This window comes from Notolabrus celidotus, chromosome 5 (assembly GCF_009762535.1).
Source record: "Notolabrus celidotus isolate fNotCel1 chromosome 5, fNotCel1.pri, whole genome shotgun sequence".
Taxonomy (NCBI): Eukaryota; Metazoa; Chordata; class Actinopteri; order Labriformes; family Labridae; genus Notolabrus; species Notolabrus celidotus.
The window spans coordinates 23,768,797-23,786,124 of record NC_048276.1 but is presented as its reverse complement, the minus strand read 5'-3'; the positions used below and the strand labels follow the sequence as shown (position 1 = coordinate 23,786,124).

General features: G+C 39.8%; 1 protein-coding gene and 1 long non-coding RNA gene across 3 annotated transcripts in view; one reads left to right on the top strand and one right to left on the bottom strand.

Annotated features, from left to right (window-relative positions):
• Window positions 1-6,078: 6,078 nt before the first annotated feature.
• Window positions 6,079-10,467, bottom strand: LOC117812982. The gene is made up of 3 exons (XR_004631298.1): window positions 10,171-10,467; window positions 9,892-9,955; window positions 6,079-8,209 (listed from the first exon to the last, which is right to left on the bottom strand). It is a non-coding gene; the product is annotated as an uncharacterized LOC117812982 (long non-coding RNA).
• A 1,639-nt stretch (window positions 10,468-12,106) lies between these two features.
• mark4a (MAP/microtubule affinity-regulating kinase 4a) overlaps window positions 12,107-17,328 on the top strand; it is a 40,772-nt gene continuing 35,550 nt past the window's right edge. The window contains exon 1 of one of the 2 annotated variants that reach the window (XM_034684564.1): window positions 12,107-12,752. In XM_034684564.1, the coding sequence (XP_034540455.1) occupies window positions 12,699-12,752 (54 nt within the window). In that variant the 5' untranslated portion in view covers window positions 12,107-12,698. The remainder of the gene's footprint in view (window positions 12,753-17,328) is intronic. The other variant, XM_034684563.1, reaches the window with a different exon arrangement.

The window sequence follows — 17,328 nt, the reverse complement described above, 5'->3', positions numbered from 1 at the left end:
CACCAGGAAGAGGTGTTGCAGGAAACCAAATCTGAGGTAGGATTTAGAGTAAACTCACAACATTAGACCCCAAAAGAGTGCTTATCTGATCTCACAGGGAGGTGAGAGAAAGGGTAAACACAAGAATGACCTGTGCACCAGAACTCACAGGGAGCCAAAGAGCTACTTCACTGTTGTTTTCACATCCCTCTGAGGTTGCGCTGACCTGCAATGAGAACAGTTTATTGAGTTGAATTCCAAGAATGCCAGTCATTAATCTGCGTCCGATGCACTCTAATCTTTGAGCAGCAACAGTTTAGAAAAACAACATCATCAAAAGATAATTAAAACAGACAAAGATTAGATCACTGCACTCAAAGAACACACTGTTACAACAATGTGAACAATAGATTGAACGCAATAACTAAAGAGTTGATGACAGTGTTTCCCACACAAGGAGGCTCTACTTGTAGTGAAAGTGGATCAGAGTTGTTTATTTATCGGACTGAAGACTTTAACTGGTCTTGGTGAACAGCACATACTTTGATTGAAAAAAAACCAGACATCTCATTTTCCCTGCAAGGATAAGTGCTTAACTTTTTCACTACATTGCACAGGCTACCTGTTCAGGGTGTACTTCACCGTTTGCCAAAAGACGGCTGGCTTGGGTTCCTGCCCCTGTGACGGTGAATGGGATAAGCAACAAAAGATAATGGATGGATGAATATGGCACCCCCTGTGGACAAAACAGTGAATCTTCTCTCTCTGTTGACCTTGTACTGTACATGTTTATGGTGCTCCAATGAACAATCTCATCATTCTATATTTAGAATGTTAAATGTGCAACTCATTATGAGTCCTTGTGCTGGAAAATCTCCACCTCCTCTGTCACCAGCAATGACAAGCAACGAGGGTCACTCGGACCATTGTGGGGTTTAGAAACCTATCAGAAGCAGGCATGAGGGAATAAGTGGGCTGGTAGGCAGCTACTGCTGTCTCCGCAATCTATGGGGATTCGCCAACTAGTGGCCACTAAGGAAACTGCAGCTTTCAGCACTTCAATGCTGGCTTCTTAAACCGCTGCTTTTGAAATGTATCTGCTCAATAAATAGAAAACAAGAGAACAATGATTTCTAATTTCCAATTAAGTGGAAAAGAAGTTGTGTGATTTGAAATATAGACATCACAGGCTTTAAAATGTATCATATCATATATTAAAAGATCTTTATTGCATACATTTTCCACCATTGTTTAATCGTACTTTTAAGACGCCTGTACAGGTGTTTGGTTTTCGGAGGATGCTAGAAATAATGAAAAAGGTATTAAATTTAATCTTTATTACATCTTTTATGAAGCACCTTACAAGACTTGTTCTGATCTTTATTTTATTTTTTAAATGTATTCTTATGGAAAAGCTTTTTTGTATTTTCAGATTTTATCCACACTTTATTTATTTATTTGTTTATTTCAACAGGGACAGTGTACAGCCATTTAATTGTACCAGAGTTAGCTAGCAGCTAATTTACATCTGTAGTCCCTAGGCAGGAGACAGAGGCGATGCCTCTGTTAAAAACAGTGCTTAATCATTTCTCCCACCAGACAACCTTTGTTTAAAGTTGATCCTCTCTTATTCTGTATGCTGCCCTTTTTTCAAAATGTTTGCATTGTTTCATACTGATTTCTCATTTTTTTACTTTTTAAATTTACATTATTTTGATAAATTAACCTTATCATTGTTCCAATAAACTGATGATAAATCTGTTTTCTCTGATGTTCTGGTAACATCTGCTTGCAGAAACCTGCTCCAGGCAACTTTCAGGCTGATTCCTGATATTACACCACTGTTCGAATAAATCATAAATCAGTCACTAAAGAAAAAAAACAATGAAAAAGAAAGACATAGTTCTTTGTATGTGACAAAAACCCGGATGCACATCCTCACCAACTCTGATTCAAGTAGTCAGAGCAAAAAAGATTTCAAACACATTAAATGTTGACTTTTATAAATGCAAGTCATCAACAGTTCTCTAGAATTACTGATCCTTTAAAACCTAACAATGGGACAGCTGTGAGTCCTATTATATGAGCATCTTTTCCTACTTGTGACATGATTAATCACTGAATCATTTCAGTGCTGCTGTTGAGTATGACTCACCTGCAAGTGTGCGAAAACTAACGGATACACATGACCTCTTACTGTAAAAAGTCAGTGATAATTTTGGAGTCAGTCTTTGTCTTCCTGTTAGGTTTTGTCACATTTTAGTCTTTCTTAGTTTTAGTCTAGTTTAAGTCAAATAGGTCATCACATTTCAGTCCAAACATTTCTCTCTCTTTAAACTCATCTAGCCCATCAGTGACTAGTGTCCAGGTTGAACCAAGTGTTTGAATCTTGAAGCAACATGTCTCTTAACACTTTTACTTGTGTAATAATGAGATAAATGAATCTTTATTATATATGTATGAAATGTATTTATCAAGAATCAAGATTCAAGAAATCTTTATTGCCAGAGCTTGCACACACAAGGAATTTGACATGTTGAATGGAATACTGGTACTTAACAACAAGACAGTAAGGACACAACAAGACAGTAAGGACAATAAATATAGAAACCTAAAAACTAACCTTAAAAATTCTAAGTAAATGTAAAAATACTATCTGTACAAAGAAAGGTGTAGAAGTACTTTTAAGACATGAATAAGTTAACTTAGCCTAAGCCAGAGTGCAAATTTTAGTGGATGAATGTAATCATAAAATATTTTATGTAATAAATTACAATATTGCATGTGGTTATTGAGATATTGCAAGTATTGCACATGTATGTGATCTGTCACAGGAGTCTTTTGTGGTTTACAGTGTGATTGTTTATGATGGATTCGGCCTGAAGGAAGAAGCTGCTCCGGTGCCCGGATGTTCTGGTGCTCAGAGTTCTGAAGCGCCGACCAGAGGGCAGCAAGTCAAAGAGGTGGTGACTTGGGTGAGAGGGGTCTGTGAGGATCTTCCCTGCTCTTTTCCTCAATCTGGGGGAGTACAGGTCCTGGAGGGAGGGCAGGGGTGCTCCGATGATCCTCTCTGCAGTCTTGACTGTCTGTTGCAGTCTCCTCATGTCTGATTTGGTATAGCAGAACCGAACCAGACAGTGAGGGAAGAGCACAGGACAGACGCAATGACCGCAGAGTGGAACTGTTTCAGCAACTCCTGCGGCAGGTTGAACTTCTTTAGCTGGCGGAGGAAGTACAGTCTCTGCTGGGTCTTTTTCGCCCCAGAGTCTATATGGGTCTCCCACTTCAGGTCCTGGGAGATGATAGTGCCCAGGAACCTGAGGGACTCCACAGCGGCCACATGGCTGTTCAGGATGGTGAGGGGGGAAGGCGCAGGGAAGGCGCAGGGGGTTCCTCCTAAAGTCCACTGTCATCTCAACTGTCTTGAGCGTGTTAAGCTCCAAGTGGTTGTGACTGCACCAGACAGCCAGGTGCTCCATTTATCAGGATGAACCCCTTGTATCATCTTGTATTTCGAGGGAGTCCCAAATAGACAATCACAAAAAGAGAAGAGTACAAACAAAACAAAATCTACAACCAAACACAAGTAATTCAGACAGACAACAGACTAATGGAAAAAAAAAACATAAAATGGGGATTACAAGGCACAATCAATGAAAAAAAATTTCAAAAATTCTTCTTAAAATAAATAAAGGAAATACAGGTACAGTGAAAGCTTTACTATGGCACTATGGATATATTTTGGATATCTTGGACTTCTGCAGTGAATACACAAACGTGTGTGTTCAGAAAGAAAAGGGCTGTAGTGACAGACACATACAGTTTACAGTTCAGTTTATCTTCATCTTTGATGATTAAGAGTTGATCAAGATTTAAAACATCTTACAAGATATTTTCTCCGACAATTCCAAATTGAGGTTTAAGCTATTAATGAAAACAGCGACAGGTGATTGTAAATGTTAAGGGTCAGCCAGTAGCTGATTGAACTTTTGTCAGGAAAGAAAACAATCAAAATGAGAAAGATGCGTGGAGGCAGTGCTGCTCTGAACATCTCAAGATAAAAAGGATTGTGAACGCAACTTGAGGTCTCAGCAGCTTCCCTCACCCCGTTGTGAACCCCCATCCATCTTTCATCAGTAGCAAGTCTAAGTTTGAGCCTAATGACTCCACATCCTCTCTGCCCTCCTGCTGACGGTGCGCTGCACACTTGCCCTCTCTGCACTTAACAATCAGTGTGTTTGACCTTTGGCACATGAACCTACTCATCTTCTTCACACCCACCGGTTCATCAGTGCAACACCCCGCACACTCTCCTGTCCGAGTTATACAACAGGTCACAAACTTTGACTGAGGAGGAGCATGAGACCAGTTGAGGAGCAGTGAGGGACTCAGCTAAACCCTGGAGGACTTTTGTTTTGAGGGGAAGCTCAATGGTGACACCTAGAGTACGGGGTGGCAGAGGATAAAGTAAAACATTGGAGTAATACTCAGTTTAAAAAAAGAAGTGCACTTAATCCCAGTAAAACTCTGATAAAGTATGTTTTTAATAATTTTACACCCTAATTTATTTACCTTAAGTGTATAAATTATCTTTGGTCTGTACTTAAACATATGCCAAGGTATACAACTTGTATAATGAAGATAGGCTCTGTTCTGCTTTTAAGAAATATGTTAAATTGTTGTAAATTATTTACATTGTAGAAGTGGCATACCAAAAAAATCTATATATTTCGCACATGATTTTTTTTTTCTTGCTAAAACCAAAAACCTGAATCAGATGTCCGCTATACAGGATTCTGCTGCTGTCCAAGAGTGAGTGTCTCAGATTGTAGTGGAGTTATGTAGTGCTTGTCAATAGTAAGTGTACAACCCACAGGGGATGACGGTCAGCCTGACCTCTTTGTTGAGAAATCTAGTTATAAAGTCAGTGTAAGAGTGAAATATATTCACTCATTTATCTGAGCTTTTCCGTCAGAAAGTCCAGTTCTTTTTGCGCTATTCACAGACATTACACACGTGTTCCTCTGCCTGCAGTGTACTGATTGTCTAATCATGTCTATGATGTTTAAGTCAACTGGACTTTTGCTCAGGACACTTACTGTACATATTGTGAGTTTTGAAATAAGTGCATCTCAGTTTAACATAATTACAAACAAGAAACGTTAACCATCATGGTGTGGACACGGCAACCTCTGTCGAGTTTGTAATTCAGTTCAGTTTTCCCCTTCAGCAGCTGAAAAAGTGTATTTTGGTAAAGTAAACATATTGTGTGGACTGTTGGATGTGTCATTATGCAATAAAGAGAAATGAGAGCCAAACACTTACTTTGAAGATGCATTTCAGTTCAGCTTTTCAGCAGCAAGGAGGCTGATGAGAATCTGTTACTGACTATGGAATCAGAGGGACTATTAAGTCACTCCATAAATAAATCATCTTTAAATCAGCACTTCGACTTGTTTAGCTACAGCCAGCAATGTATAATGAGCAAGTCGTTATGAGAATTAGAATCCAGTCAGGGTGAGACAAGTCCTGCTCACCACCACATATTCACTATACTTTCTTGTTACATTGAGTACTGTGCTGCAGCCTTTTATTACAATATAATGAAATATAAGGTTATTTCTTCACACAGTGACACACCTGATGTATGTTTTTTGTATTGTTCCTTTAAAGGATGTTTTCTGTATGAGTCGAGATGTTTTAAGATGTCTCCTATCTGCATTAAAGTAATACTTTGTATATGCATACCAGGCAGAGAACAGAAAATGATTTTTTCTTGCACAATGAGTCAGAAAAGTATCTTTGAAATGTATCCTTATATTTACAGGACATGACACTGAATCTACCGTCTCACTGATCTATCAAGAGTACAAATGCATACAAAATTTTAACAGCATTTTTAACAATAAATGATATTTTAATTGTGATATCCAAAGTGTTATTACAGTAGGCTGCTTTTCCTCCCTTTTCTGACTTCCAGCAGTTTAGACACCCATGTTCTGTGAAAACCATTGCTCATCGCTTCTCTCTTGTGGCTTCTGTTTGATATTACAAGTCCAACATATATGCTTAAAGGCTCAGACCAAAACCAAACTTAAGTAAAAAAAAACGACAACAATAATATTATTTATTTTTGGGGTGCAACATTTCAAGCCAGAGGCAATAAAAATGCATCAGCTAAAACAACATTTTGTATAATTCTTAAAAACTAGGTACATCAATTTTAAGAAGTCCGGACACCTGATATCAGGGCCACAACTTCCTCCCCTGTCATTGGCCCAGTCCCAATCTCCACCCTGAGGCCTTAGCACTAAACCCATATTGACCTAAATGACGTCCGGAGTGAAGTGCTTGAGTGTATGAATCCGTGGCATGAGCCCAACCTCCACACTCACGCTCTCACAGACTTTGAGGCACGCTCCTGCTGAATGTGTGAGGGCTTAAAGCTGCTCCACTGTGCGCTGAGGAAGAACTTTCAATCGTGAGTTTGAACTTCTGTGATTCTGCACTTCTGCAGTCTTTCCTGAGGGACTTAAACTTAAATGTCCTGCCAAAATTAAATGTAAACAAAGCAAGCACAGAGGATAAAGGTAATAAAACTGCACAATTATTTATCCCTGAGTGACTCCCTGCCACAGTTATTTAAAAGGTTACTGTTGACAAAAAAAAAAAAACAAACGGTATTGATTTATCTAGATTGTCAAGTATTTCCTTCAAGTGAACAACAATAAAAAGCAGGCTTTACTGAGAAGATGTTATTCATTTGGCTTTGTTGTTGTTTTCCATTTTCCAAGGAGACTCAAAGCACGACTCTTTACCTTGCACTAGCTCGACAGAAGTTAGGCTGAGCTCAGCTTTCCAATATGGCACCTGCCGTCAATTGGCTTCAAAGCAACGCTCCAGAAACGGATCGGTGACGTCACGGATACCACGTCCATTATTTATACAGTCAATGGGCGCAGTACAATAGATTGTCAAAAAAAAAACAATAATTACCTAAAATGAACTCACTTTGACGAATGGTGACTGACTTCAAGCTCTGTGGGAAATCAGTGAGTAGATAGATATCCAGAGGCCAGGCGTTTTTAATGGAGAGACCCAGCGTGTAAACCAGAAAGAGATTGAACAAGACATCTGCTTCTGTTAAACATAATTCAAACTTTCGCTCCCTCTCTATATTGAGTCCTTATTGTCTAACTGCCGTGATTTGGTCTGGGCTCCAGACAAGCTTTCTCATAAACTCTACACGGTGATAACTGAGTTCTCAATTTCTGCAGTGAATATTTATTTGTAGTCAAACCTGATTGAACTGAGGCTGGATACAGAAAACACATTAAACAACTCGCCGTCATTAACGTCGGCAGCGTTTCAGTGTAAAGTATGACCCTGTTAACTGGTGACTGTCAGCTGAATGTGCCTCTCTCAAATGCCTTAATTTTTCATTGAATACATACCTGATCAGTTTATTTATATATAACAATAAAGAATAAACCAGGATTCATTCGCATGGACTCATTTAGTGTTTCAACAGCTGTTGTAATCAAGACAATCACTGACATGTTGCCAGTTAGCATGGTTACTGGTAACATATTTTTGATGATATAGGACAAAGGCTGTAAAGGGGTCTATGGGGATTAACTCACTTTTGGAGCCAGCCTGTAGTGGACATTCAAGGAAATACAGTTTTGGGCCGCAAGGATCACTGGGTGACCAATTTGGTCTGCATTAAGAGATTAATTTGCATGAACGTTTCTGCTGATGTTGATGGTCCCAGAGGATGAGCCCTGATGTGAAAGCCACAACTCCCATTTCTTTATCTGCTGTTTTGCCTACAAAGTACACTGTATGTAGTTATTTTCTTTTAATTTTGGACAGTGTGCCAACTCATCTGATAGAGGATATCTACTTTAGTTTCTCTCCAGAAAAACCGTGCTGAAGATACTCTGTTGGAGAGCAGAAAACACCAGTTGGATCCTCTCATCCTCTCCCTCACCTGAAAACATACTGATCACCAGCTGTGCTGCATCCTGAGCTAACAGAAGTCAGACAGACAGGGGTGAAGGGACCTGCCTGAACTTGTCCACCATTATAAAGATCACAGTATGGCCATGAGACAGGCGGTGGAAATGAGTGACTACGGTTTCTTGGGAATGGGTGGAGAACTGCTGAGAAAAAGTGGGCCAAGCAGCATCTAAAGAATGGGTGTGTCCTTCATCAGAGTCCCCCAGTTCTACAAAAACAAGGATAGACAGTCAGTTTTTAAAGCCAAGTGAACAACTGAGAAACAGACAGACACCTGTGAAAGTCTGCCTAGTCATAAACCTCCACAACAATGAAAGGACATCAGTGTCGAAATTCACTTTTTAGGAGGTGGGGAACAAAATCTACAGTCATAATTATGAGTAAAAACGTAGTAGTTAAAGAATGAAACCTGCTATTATATGCATAGTTGCTCATCTTCACAGCCATGAATGAGGCCATAACATTGGTTGTGTTAGCATTACAAGCTAACAGGCCCGGAGCAAGGTATTTCTTTTCTACCTGCTGCTATTCCCCAGCCTCTGAACTGTGTCCTAACAACCCAACAAGGGCATCTATCCTCTCTACTGCTTTCTGTTTGATGCAGGGAAGAGTGAGCTCATTAGTTGTTTACAATCTTTGTGCTATCTAACTTCCCTGTTTGCATCACCCAAACAAACGTTTGAGATAACTCAAACATTCAGGCATAAAGGACTGGACTAAAGACACTGATAAGTTTTCAAGTTGCGTTGATTATGTTGATTTTTTAGTGACCATCAGTTGTGAAACACTGTTGATTCTGCGTTTTAATTCAGCCATATGGAGTGAATTCTTTCTGGTGAGGAAAGACCTCTTAAATAGTGAACTATCCTGTGAAAAGGTACTACATTCAGACGATTTCTTGTAAACATGTAGAGGAAGTTCTCTACTAAAAACACTTACAGTTCTTTAGACTGCAGTTATTGCAAAAAAAGAGAAGAGAAGAGATGTTTGAGGAGATGGGATGTGAAATTGGGAAATACCATGAAGCCCAGTGGACCAATCACAGGGCTTGGGGTCTGTGTTGTTTTAACGTGTGGTAACAGTTTTGAAGAGGTTTGGGTCATGCTATATTCGTAGGCTCCGGCATGAGCAGAGGGCTCTGCAAACCTATTTGATTCACAGAAATCTAAATAAGGCTTAACTTTGTAAGACACATTTCAGTTGTCTGAAGCAGCCTCATGTTAACCTTCTGAACCCACCTGAAGATGTGTCCTCATGTGTAATATGGATACCATGAGAGTCAGTGCTGTGGTGCCATGTGTGTAAAATAAATTGACAAAGACATTGTCTTTGTATTTTTGTTAAATTTGTATTACTTTTGAAGATGAAAAATAATGTTTCAGTCAGTTATCACTAATTTTTGTAATGCCTCATTTTTATTTCAGCTGAGGGATTTTTTTTGTGATGATTTTGTTATTTTATAAGGTTTTGTTAACAGCAATAACTCTGTAACAGTGTTAACTAAATGGTAGTTTAACTGTGGTGTGCCATATCAACAAACCAATCAATTAAGTTTTATTTAAACAGCACCAATACAGCCCACATCTGGACTTTTAACAAAAAGAGCAGGTCTAGAATATACTCTGTTAGAGACCCAACATTAATCCACCATGAGCAAACACCTGTCAAAATCAGGCTACAGCAGCACAAAAAGCTTCCCATAACAGGTGGAGACACTGAGTAGAACCAGACTCACAAGAAAGTGAGGTAGAGGGAGAGACAGAGCAGCAAAGACAACAGATAAATCAGACTTTGGGCTACAATGGTAATGATAACAGTGAAAATGTGTCACATAAGCAGTAAAGTAAAGTAATAATGATATAACAAAGCCATTAAGGACTGATCCCTTACCCCGTGTGATCGTCTCTCTGCTCTCTGTCAACTCCACAGATGACATCTGGAGGTCAGAGGGGGCCTGTACATCAGAGCACAGCAGGCAGACTGTCAGGAACAGGTTAAAACTGAGGTATATGTGGAAATGTTAGGATTTGAAGATTTTATGAGGATATCTATAAAAAGAGTTTTCAGTGAGAAGAAGGCAGGGTGAGTGTACAAAGCCATCTGTAGAAGGTAAATGTTTGATAAAGATGACACCCTGAACTGATCAAATATTAGCTATTTATTATTTACCTCACTGTTTTCTTCCATTCCTGTAGATTCACCTTAGAGACTGGATTTTAGGGGTTTATTGTTGAGTGGCGCCTCCTTATTCTTGACTCATTAAAACTGAAGAGGAGCACTGACAGCCATGCAGACATTTCTCCTCTCTGTGGAGGCCATCATGAGCAGCATATCACAGAAAAGGTGAAAACCATCACAGTTTCAGATGGTGAGACCATAGATCGGCCATCTTTGGATACTTTATGCAAATTTACGCACAAATCTACGCTGCTAAAACCGGCAGAGGGCTGTGAGATGTGTGTGGACCTGTGAGCATCTCTGATGTGGCGCATCTCAGCTGCGTCAAGACAGAAACTGTTGGCTGGGTTAAACCGGAAGAGCATGGACTAGTTTCTAAAATAAAAGTGTGACATTTGTCTGGAAAAAGAATGGGGCATTGATCCATCCACTTTGGATCAATGTCCCCACGGCTAATGGACAGCAACGGATGGAAGAACAGAGAATCAATCTGCTGACAGTCTAACAGAACAACAAATATTATTTAAGCTTTTTAAAGAAATGATCACAGAAATATTCAGATGAGCTAAACAGCACACTCTATCATTATGTAAGTCTTCACTTGTCACTTTTTATCACAAAAATGTGTCATTCAAAATGTAAATTCTCAGTTCTCAGGTATTTCCAGTGCTAAATAATTCACCATCATTCACTTAGTGTTATATTTGACATAACCACCAGAAAACTATAATAATTATTCAGACTGACTCGTTTTAGACTTTTTTTGTTATAATCCTAAAACACAAACATCCACAATTCTCTGAGGTCAGTTATTTAGTCTTAATATGTACACCCTCTTCTTGATATCATCATGGTCAACACAAATATCTGCAGGCTGTATCTATACCTGCATATTGATGTCATACACTACATAAAGCTTTGTACCTGATAACTGAAAATGTCATTTTCCCCCATACCACCTTTGGCACTTTTCAACACTGCTGTCATATCTCACTGTCTACATTTTACTTCAGATGTGTTATATGTTTTAAATATCATGAATAGTGCTTTTAGGTAGGCCAGTGAAAGGACACACAGTTATACATAAAATAACATTCACTTAGCCCCCTATCTTTGAATTCAGAGACGTCAGAAAATTAAATCCTTAATAAAAAAAATAAAATGAATGACTGAATAAAACAAGCATTAATACAAAACATGAATTAAAATACATTTTAAAAAATGGAAAACAATATTATTATGATAGGATATTGCAATGAAACTCTTAACACCTGTTTGACTGCAATCACTCTACAAACTGAAGAAACATTCAAAAATAATACAATGTTGAATATTATATCACAGGCTATTATTCTTCATGGTGTGCCATACCAACAAGCCAATCAATTCAGTTTTATTTAAAAAGCACCAATACAGCCCACATCTGGACTCTTAACAAAAAGAGCAGGTCTAGAATATAGTCTGTTATATTTTTTGACAGAGACCCAACATTAATCCACCATGAGCACACACCTGTCAAAATCAGGCTACAGCAGCACAAAAAGCTTCCCTTAGCAGGTCAGAAAATTAAATCCTTAATAAAAAAATAAAAATAAATGACTGAATAAAAAAGCATTAATACAAAATATGAACTAAAATACATTTAAAAAAATTTAAAACAGTATTATTATGATATGATATGTTATGATATTGCAGTGAAACTCTTAACACTTAAACTGTTTGACTGCAATCACTCTACAAACACAACGAAACACTCAAAAATAATACAATGTTGAATATTATATCACAGGCTATAAGTCTGCATGGTAGTCTTATTATGTCCGCGCATTGAATGGAACATAAAGCGGAGTGTCATTCTTATGACAACGTATTGCTGATTCAAAACGGGCTTTTACTTTGAAACCAAACCCCGGAAGTCTGGTCTCCGTACTCTGCTGCAGACTTGGTGTTGGTGCGCATCTCACCGACCGGGAATACCGATTTGTGAGCATCTCGGCCTGTTCCCCGCTGCACCGTGAAGCCGTGTTTTCTGCAGGGGGAGCGGGGTGCGTGGCGGTAGCGGGATTGGAGTGACAGATCAGCGGTCAGTGTTATGACAGACGGAGGTGGAGATCATCCTGGAGGAGCCGTGTTTGTTTGGTATGGAGATATGAGGCAAGGGGTGGAGAGCCGCCACAGAGACGCTGGGCTCCGGCCAAACATCACCGCATTTTAGCACCTATTCGATGCTCGGGATTTGCATTGCATTGCATTTGCTGCATCGCTGATCGGCCTCTGTTTCTGCACGGTGCATGGTGGAAAATGCAGCTTGTTTGAGGACACCCTCCCTCCAGTTATTCGCTGCTGCCATGACAGGCAGAGGTCTCCTCTCGACCGCGGCTCGGCCGGCTGGAGAAGAGGCGGATTGATTCGGGACGGTGGGTCTCATCTTCGGATGTTATTGTGTCTGCGGAGCCTGAAAACATCATCCGTGCGAACACACAGTGAATCTTACTCAGGGAAAAAAGCAAGAAAACAACATGTCCTCTCGATCTGCATTACCGTCTGGGAACGACAGGAGTACTGGAGACCATGTAAGTGCAATTACAGCCTATAGCCTCTGTCTATTTGTGTGCATGCAGAAAGTACATCGTGCATCCCTTATAATAAGACATCCCCTTAAGTATGTGGCCTTTTGCATCCTCTGTGCATGATCACGGTGCAGATGTGGGTGTTATTTTTCCTCATTAGGTGAAAGGACTCTGGAGGTGATAGATGGATGTTATAGCAGAATAGGCTCTGTCAAATTGGGCTAACCTTGAGTGTCTACGCAGGGAAAGAGCTGATGGAAGGCAAACAGCCCGGAATGAGTCCATCCGCATACGATAACACTCGGCGGATATGCGCAGAAAGCCTGAAAACCAGCCGTCACCTCTGATTATAAGGCTGTGGAGAGATAGTGATGTCACATTATACTCCCTGCTGCTGCCGCCTATATAAATGTGCATGTTAGTGCATGTGTGTGTGTCTGTGCGTGTTTCCCCTTCAAATTGCATGGGTGGGAAGAGCGCACAGAAGGCCAAAATAAATGTATAGAGAATAACTGGGTTGTCGGTATGAAGCGAGGGGGGATTACTGCGTAAAATGATGTGCAGTCCGTTGCTGCGCAGCCTTCAAAGCGCCCAACCCCACAGCCAGTGGGTGTCAGACAGCAGCGCCATACGTCCAGAACAGAGGCCTGCTGCTGTACAGAGAGGATTCATTCATGTGAGACAGCTAGAAAATAACACACCTATCTAACAACACATCTATCTATCAACACATCTATCTATCTATCTATCTATCTATCTATCTATCTATCTATCTATCTATCTATCTATCTATCTATCTATCTATCTAATTATTGCACTGATTGACGTTGCATTATGTCATTTCTCTCCCCTAAACACTTCTGGCAAGAGTCCCCCCTCCCTCCCAATCTGTTTGTTAGCAGAGCTTTGAGCACAGAGGGATGGTTAAGCCAGTACACGTGTGTGTGTGTGTGTGTGTGTGTGTGTGTGTGTGTGTGTGTGTGTGTTTGTGTGTGTGTGTGTGTGTTTGTGTTTAAGAGCTGCATGATTGATTATGCATGTAGATCTTCCATCAGAATGGGTCTGATCGTCTGTCATCACCCCACAATTAAGCGATGATGACAGACCAGCGGATTGAGAAAGTGAAATTATGTGTTGCTGTGTTGGTACAGGTGAGGCTTTACGGTCCTCCTCTTCCTCACTATGTTGGACTCGTCTTCATCCACCTGATTGTACAGAAAAGGGGGTCCAAATTGTCTCTGGGTGGGGCGTGAGAACAGGGATGGAGGCATGTGATTGAGGGAGTGTCTGAGGGTGGGGCCTCCGGCTGCGTTGTTGTGTTTGTATGTGTGTTTGTGAGAGCAGGATGACATGCTGGGGGGATGGAAGTGTGATGCCTCAGGGCCTAAAACCGGCCAGGGACCACTGTGCCAGCATCTGCTCCTTTTTTTTTTTACTCTTCCTCCTACTATCTCTCTCTCTCTCTTCTCTCCCTTTCTCCTCCCTCTCTGACCCTTTCCCACCCAACATCTTCGTTACTCCATCTCCTCCTTTCCTCATTTGTTCCTTTTAGCCCCATGTCTTATTCTGTTGCCTCCTCTGTGCGTTTGCTTGGTTGATCACATGACAATAAGCTGCTCCATAGGACTGCAACCAAACAGTATTTTCATCATATTCTATATTAAATTGGGTTATAGTTCAATCAATTTAAATGTCAATGTCCATCACAATTTTCCAGAGCCCAAATTGAAATCTTCAACTCACTCCTTTCTTTGAACAATCAGTTCAAACCCATGTCTGTTCATTCAAAGACTGTCAAGAATGAGCAAAATTTAGGGAGCTACAAACACCAAATGCAATCACCACAGTGATTCATCAATTATCACAGGATTTGGCTATATATTCTTTGGTTGATGAATTGATGTATTGAAGCAGCTCTTTAAACAGTAAATCATCCAACTTTGTTTGAATAAATTATTTTCTTTTTTCTGCTTGCATGCTTTCTGCCTCAAAATTATCAGTGCAAGTTTTTGACTAAATCATAGCTGCACAACAATGCCCTGAAGCACTCTGGTCCAGTTCAAGGTGCTAACAAAGCTGCAGCTATTCATCGATTCATCTACGAGTTTGTCGACAGAAAATGAGCTGCTCAGAGTTTCATGAATGATCATTTCAGTGATTTTGTCCCAGCAAGTATATGAAACATTTGTTCGCTCCAGCTGCTTACCTCTTGTCATTTTGTAGATTAAGAATCTTTGGGTTTTGGACTGTTGGTTTCTCAACAGAAAAAAATCTGAATCTAAAGACAACCATTTTGGCCCTGGGCTCTTGTGATGATAATTTTTCACAGCTTTCTAATATTTCTTACACCAAACTCTGATTTTAAAATCATAAAAATCTTTTACATATTATGAATGCAATATAAGTTGTAGCTCTGGATGGTGACGTGCAGCAGCACAGCTGTTGGGAAGCTTTCATGACTGCCTCATTTAGAGTAAAGGTTTTGTCACACTGTATGAAGACATCTTCCACCAGGTGACTTCTAAAGGAGGCGATTATGAACCCAACAAAAAACAAATGTTCCCATTGTTCATGTGCTGGACAACAGCTGTCAACACAGAAATGAGGTATTCACATGAGGGATGGGCCATGATTTTCAAATATTTAAATAGCCGTTTATTTTATTAAATAGCTCATTTTAATAGCTCACATTTTAGCCCACAGGTTTATCATGCTAATGGTCAGTAACATTTTTTCCACAGTGTTTACCAAATAAGATGCTGACAGACAATTTTTCTTTTGCCCAGTGTTGCCTGTATGATCAGGTTGTTCCTGGTATTTGTCTCAATATTCAGGATCAAGAGCCTCCGTAAAGGGTTTTGACCAATCAGAAATAAGTATTTAACACAGCCTGTTAGTGAGACAGCCAAGTTATAACAAAATGAGTAATATTACTGCCAGGTGGTAACAGGTGAGTTACTGTGAGATTCAGAACCAGAAAAAACTGCTGAGACTTCTTGGGCCTTCAAAGAGAGCCGTGTTAAAGTCTTTCCGAAAAAGATAACAAAACTGGAGTCGGGTGCAGACTTTTCCAGGTAAAACTAACCTTTCATAAGAAGCCATTTAAACAGACACATATTCCATAGGAAAGGGAAAACTATTGTTGAGTTTTGGTCGTTCCTTTACACCGACACAGTGATTTGGGTGGCTGAAACTCAAACTATTGAAACCAGCAGTCACCAGAATGGAATCTCCTGAAAACACCATGCTTCCCGTTACTGTGTAAAATAGCAATACAGAGATTCTCCGAAAACAGTGATGTCACAGCTTAATTTGCGAACACGTTTTACACTTCCAGTCAAATAATCATTCGCATACTGCTTCTTTACTAAAGTGTATTTCGTTGACTACTGTCCTCTTGTTTGTCCTCAACTGTGCACACAGGGGGAGGCATTCAGCAGAGGAAGGGCTATTTGAGTAATTGTTCAATCAAATAGTACTTATGGTTGAAATGCCCATTCCCAATCCATATGCAGAGGAAGTCTGACTCAATCCTGTTTGAGTTTCTGAAACAAAAACCTGATAGATTTTTGTGATGGAGCACTTTCTTATTTCAAGGTAATTTATTCAGCCTGGCTACTTATTGTTGGTATGTTTACCCATCAAACACATTTTAATGATTACAGCAAATACTCAAAGTGAACTTTGCCTGAAAACAGTTTATTACTACATCTATTTAACACTAAGTGGATGTAGCTTCTTGGTCGAAGGAGAAGCACAAAAAGGGACATTAAACCTTTTTTTTAAATCGCCAATAGGGGGCGACTCCACTGGTCAACTAGAAAAAGGCAAAAAGTATTTTTTACCTGATTTATTGCCTGAGTTTAAGTTCAGTGCAGCATGACACGGATCTGTCTTCAAGGCAAAGCAACAAACTTATGTCAAATGTGCGCTTACACTTCAGATTCAACAATCCATTCATTTGAAATATCTGTTCATATTCACATCAGTTTAGTAGTTTTTAGTCCATGCAAACAAAGATCCATTCTTTTGGTACAAAATGAAACTTGAAATTGAAATAGTCAAAGTAACTTGACACACGCTTCGCACTGCCATGCTAACACACCAATCATCCATTCACAGACCAATTATTTGATATATTATGTTCCATTAGGCGTAAAACAGGCCGTAAAGACTGTTTTGACTCAGGATGTGGTTACCTGAGATTGACAAGTCGTAACAATGGTAATCTCTATAAACCAATACACATAAATGTAGAATCTGTTGTTGTGGAACAAGATATTCTGATGTTTTAAATGTCCCTGTTGCAGCTTGGGTTGTATGCAGAAATTCATTGGCCTAATTGCAAATCCAGAACCCATGAACCATTGTCAGATGACTATTAATCTCTTTATTAATCTTCTTTTTTTTTTACCAATATCTGCATTAGCTTTCAGATATCTGCAGCTGTAGACATCCTCTCTGGACTCCATATTTGATTCTAGAGTCTAAAGCATCCAGTTGGACTGTAAACAGTGACCAGAGCAAGGAGAGGAAAGGAAGACAAAAGACAAAGTCTAGGCATTGGTATTCTTAACGC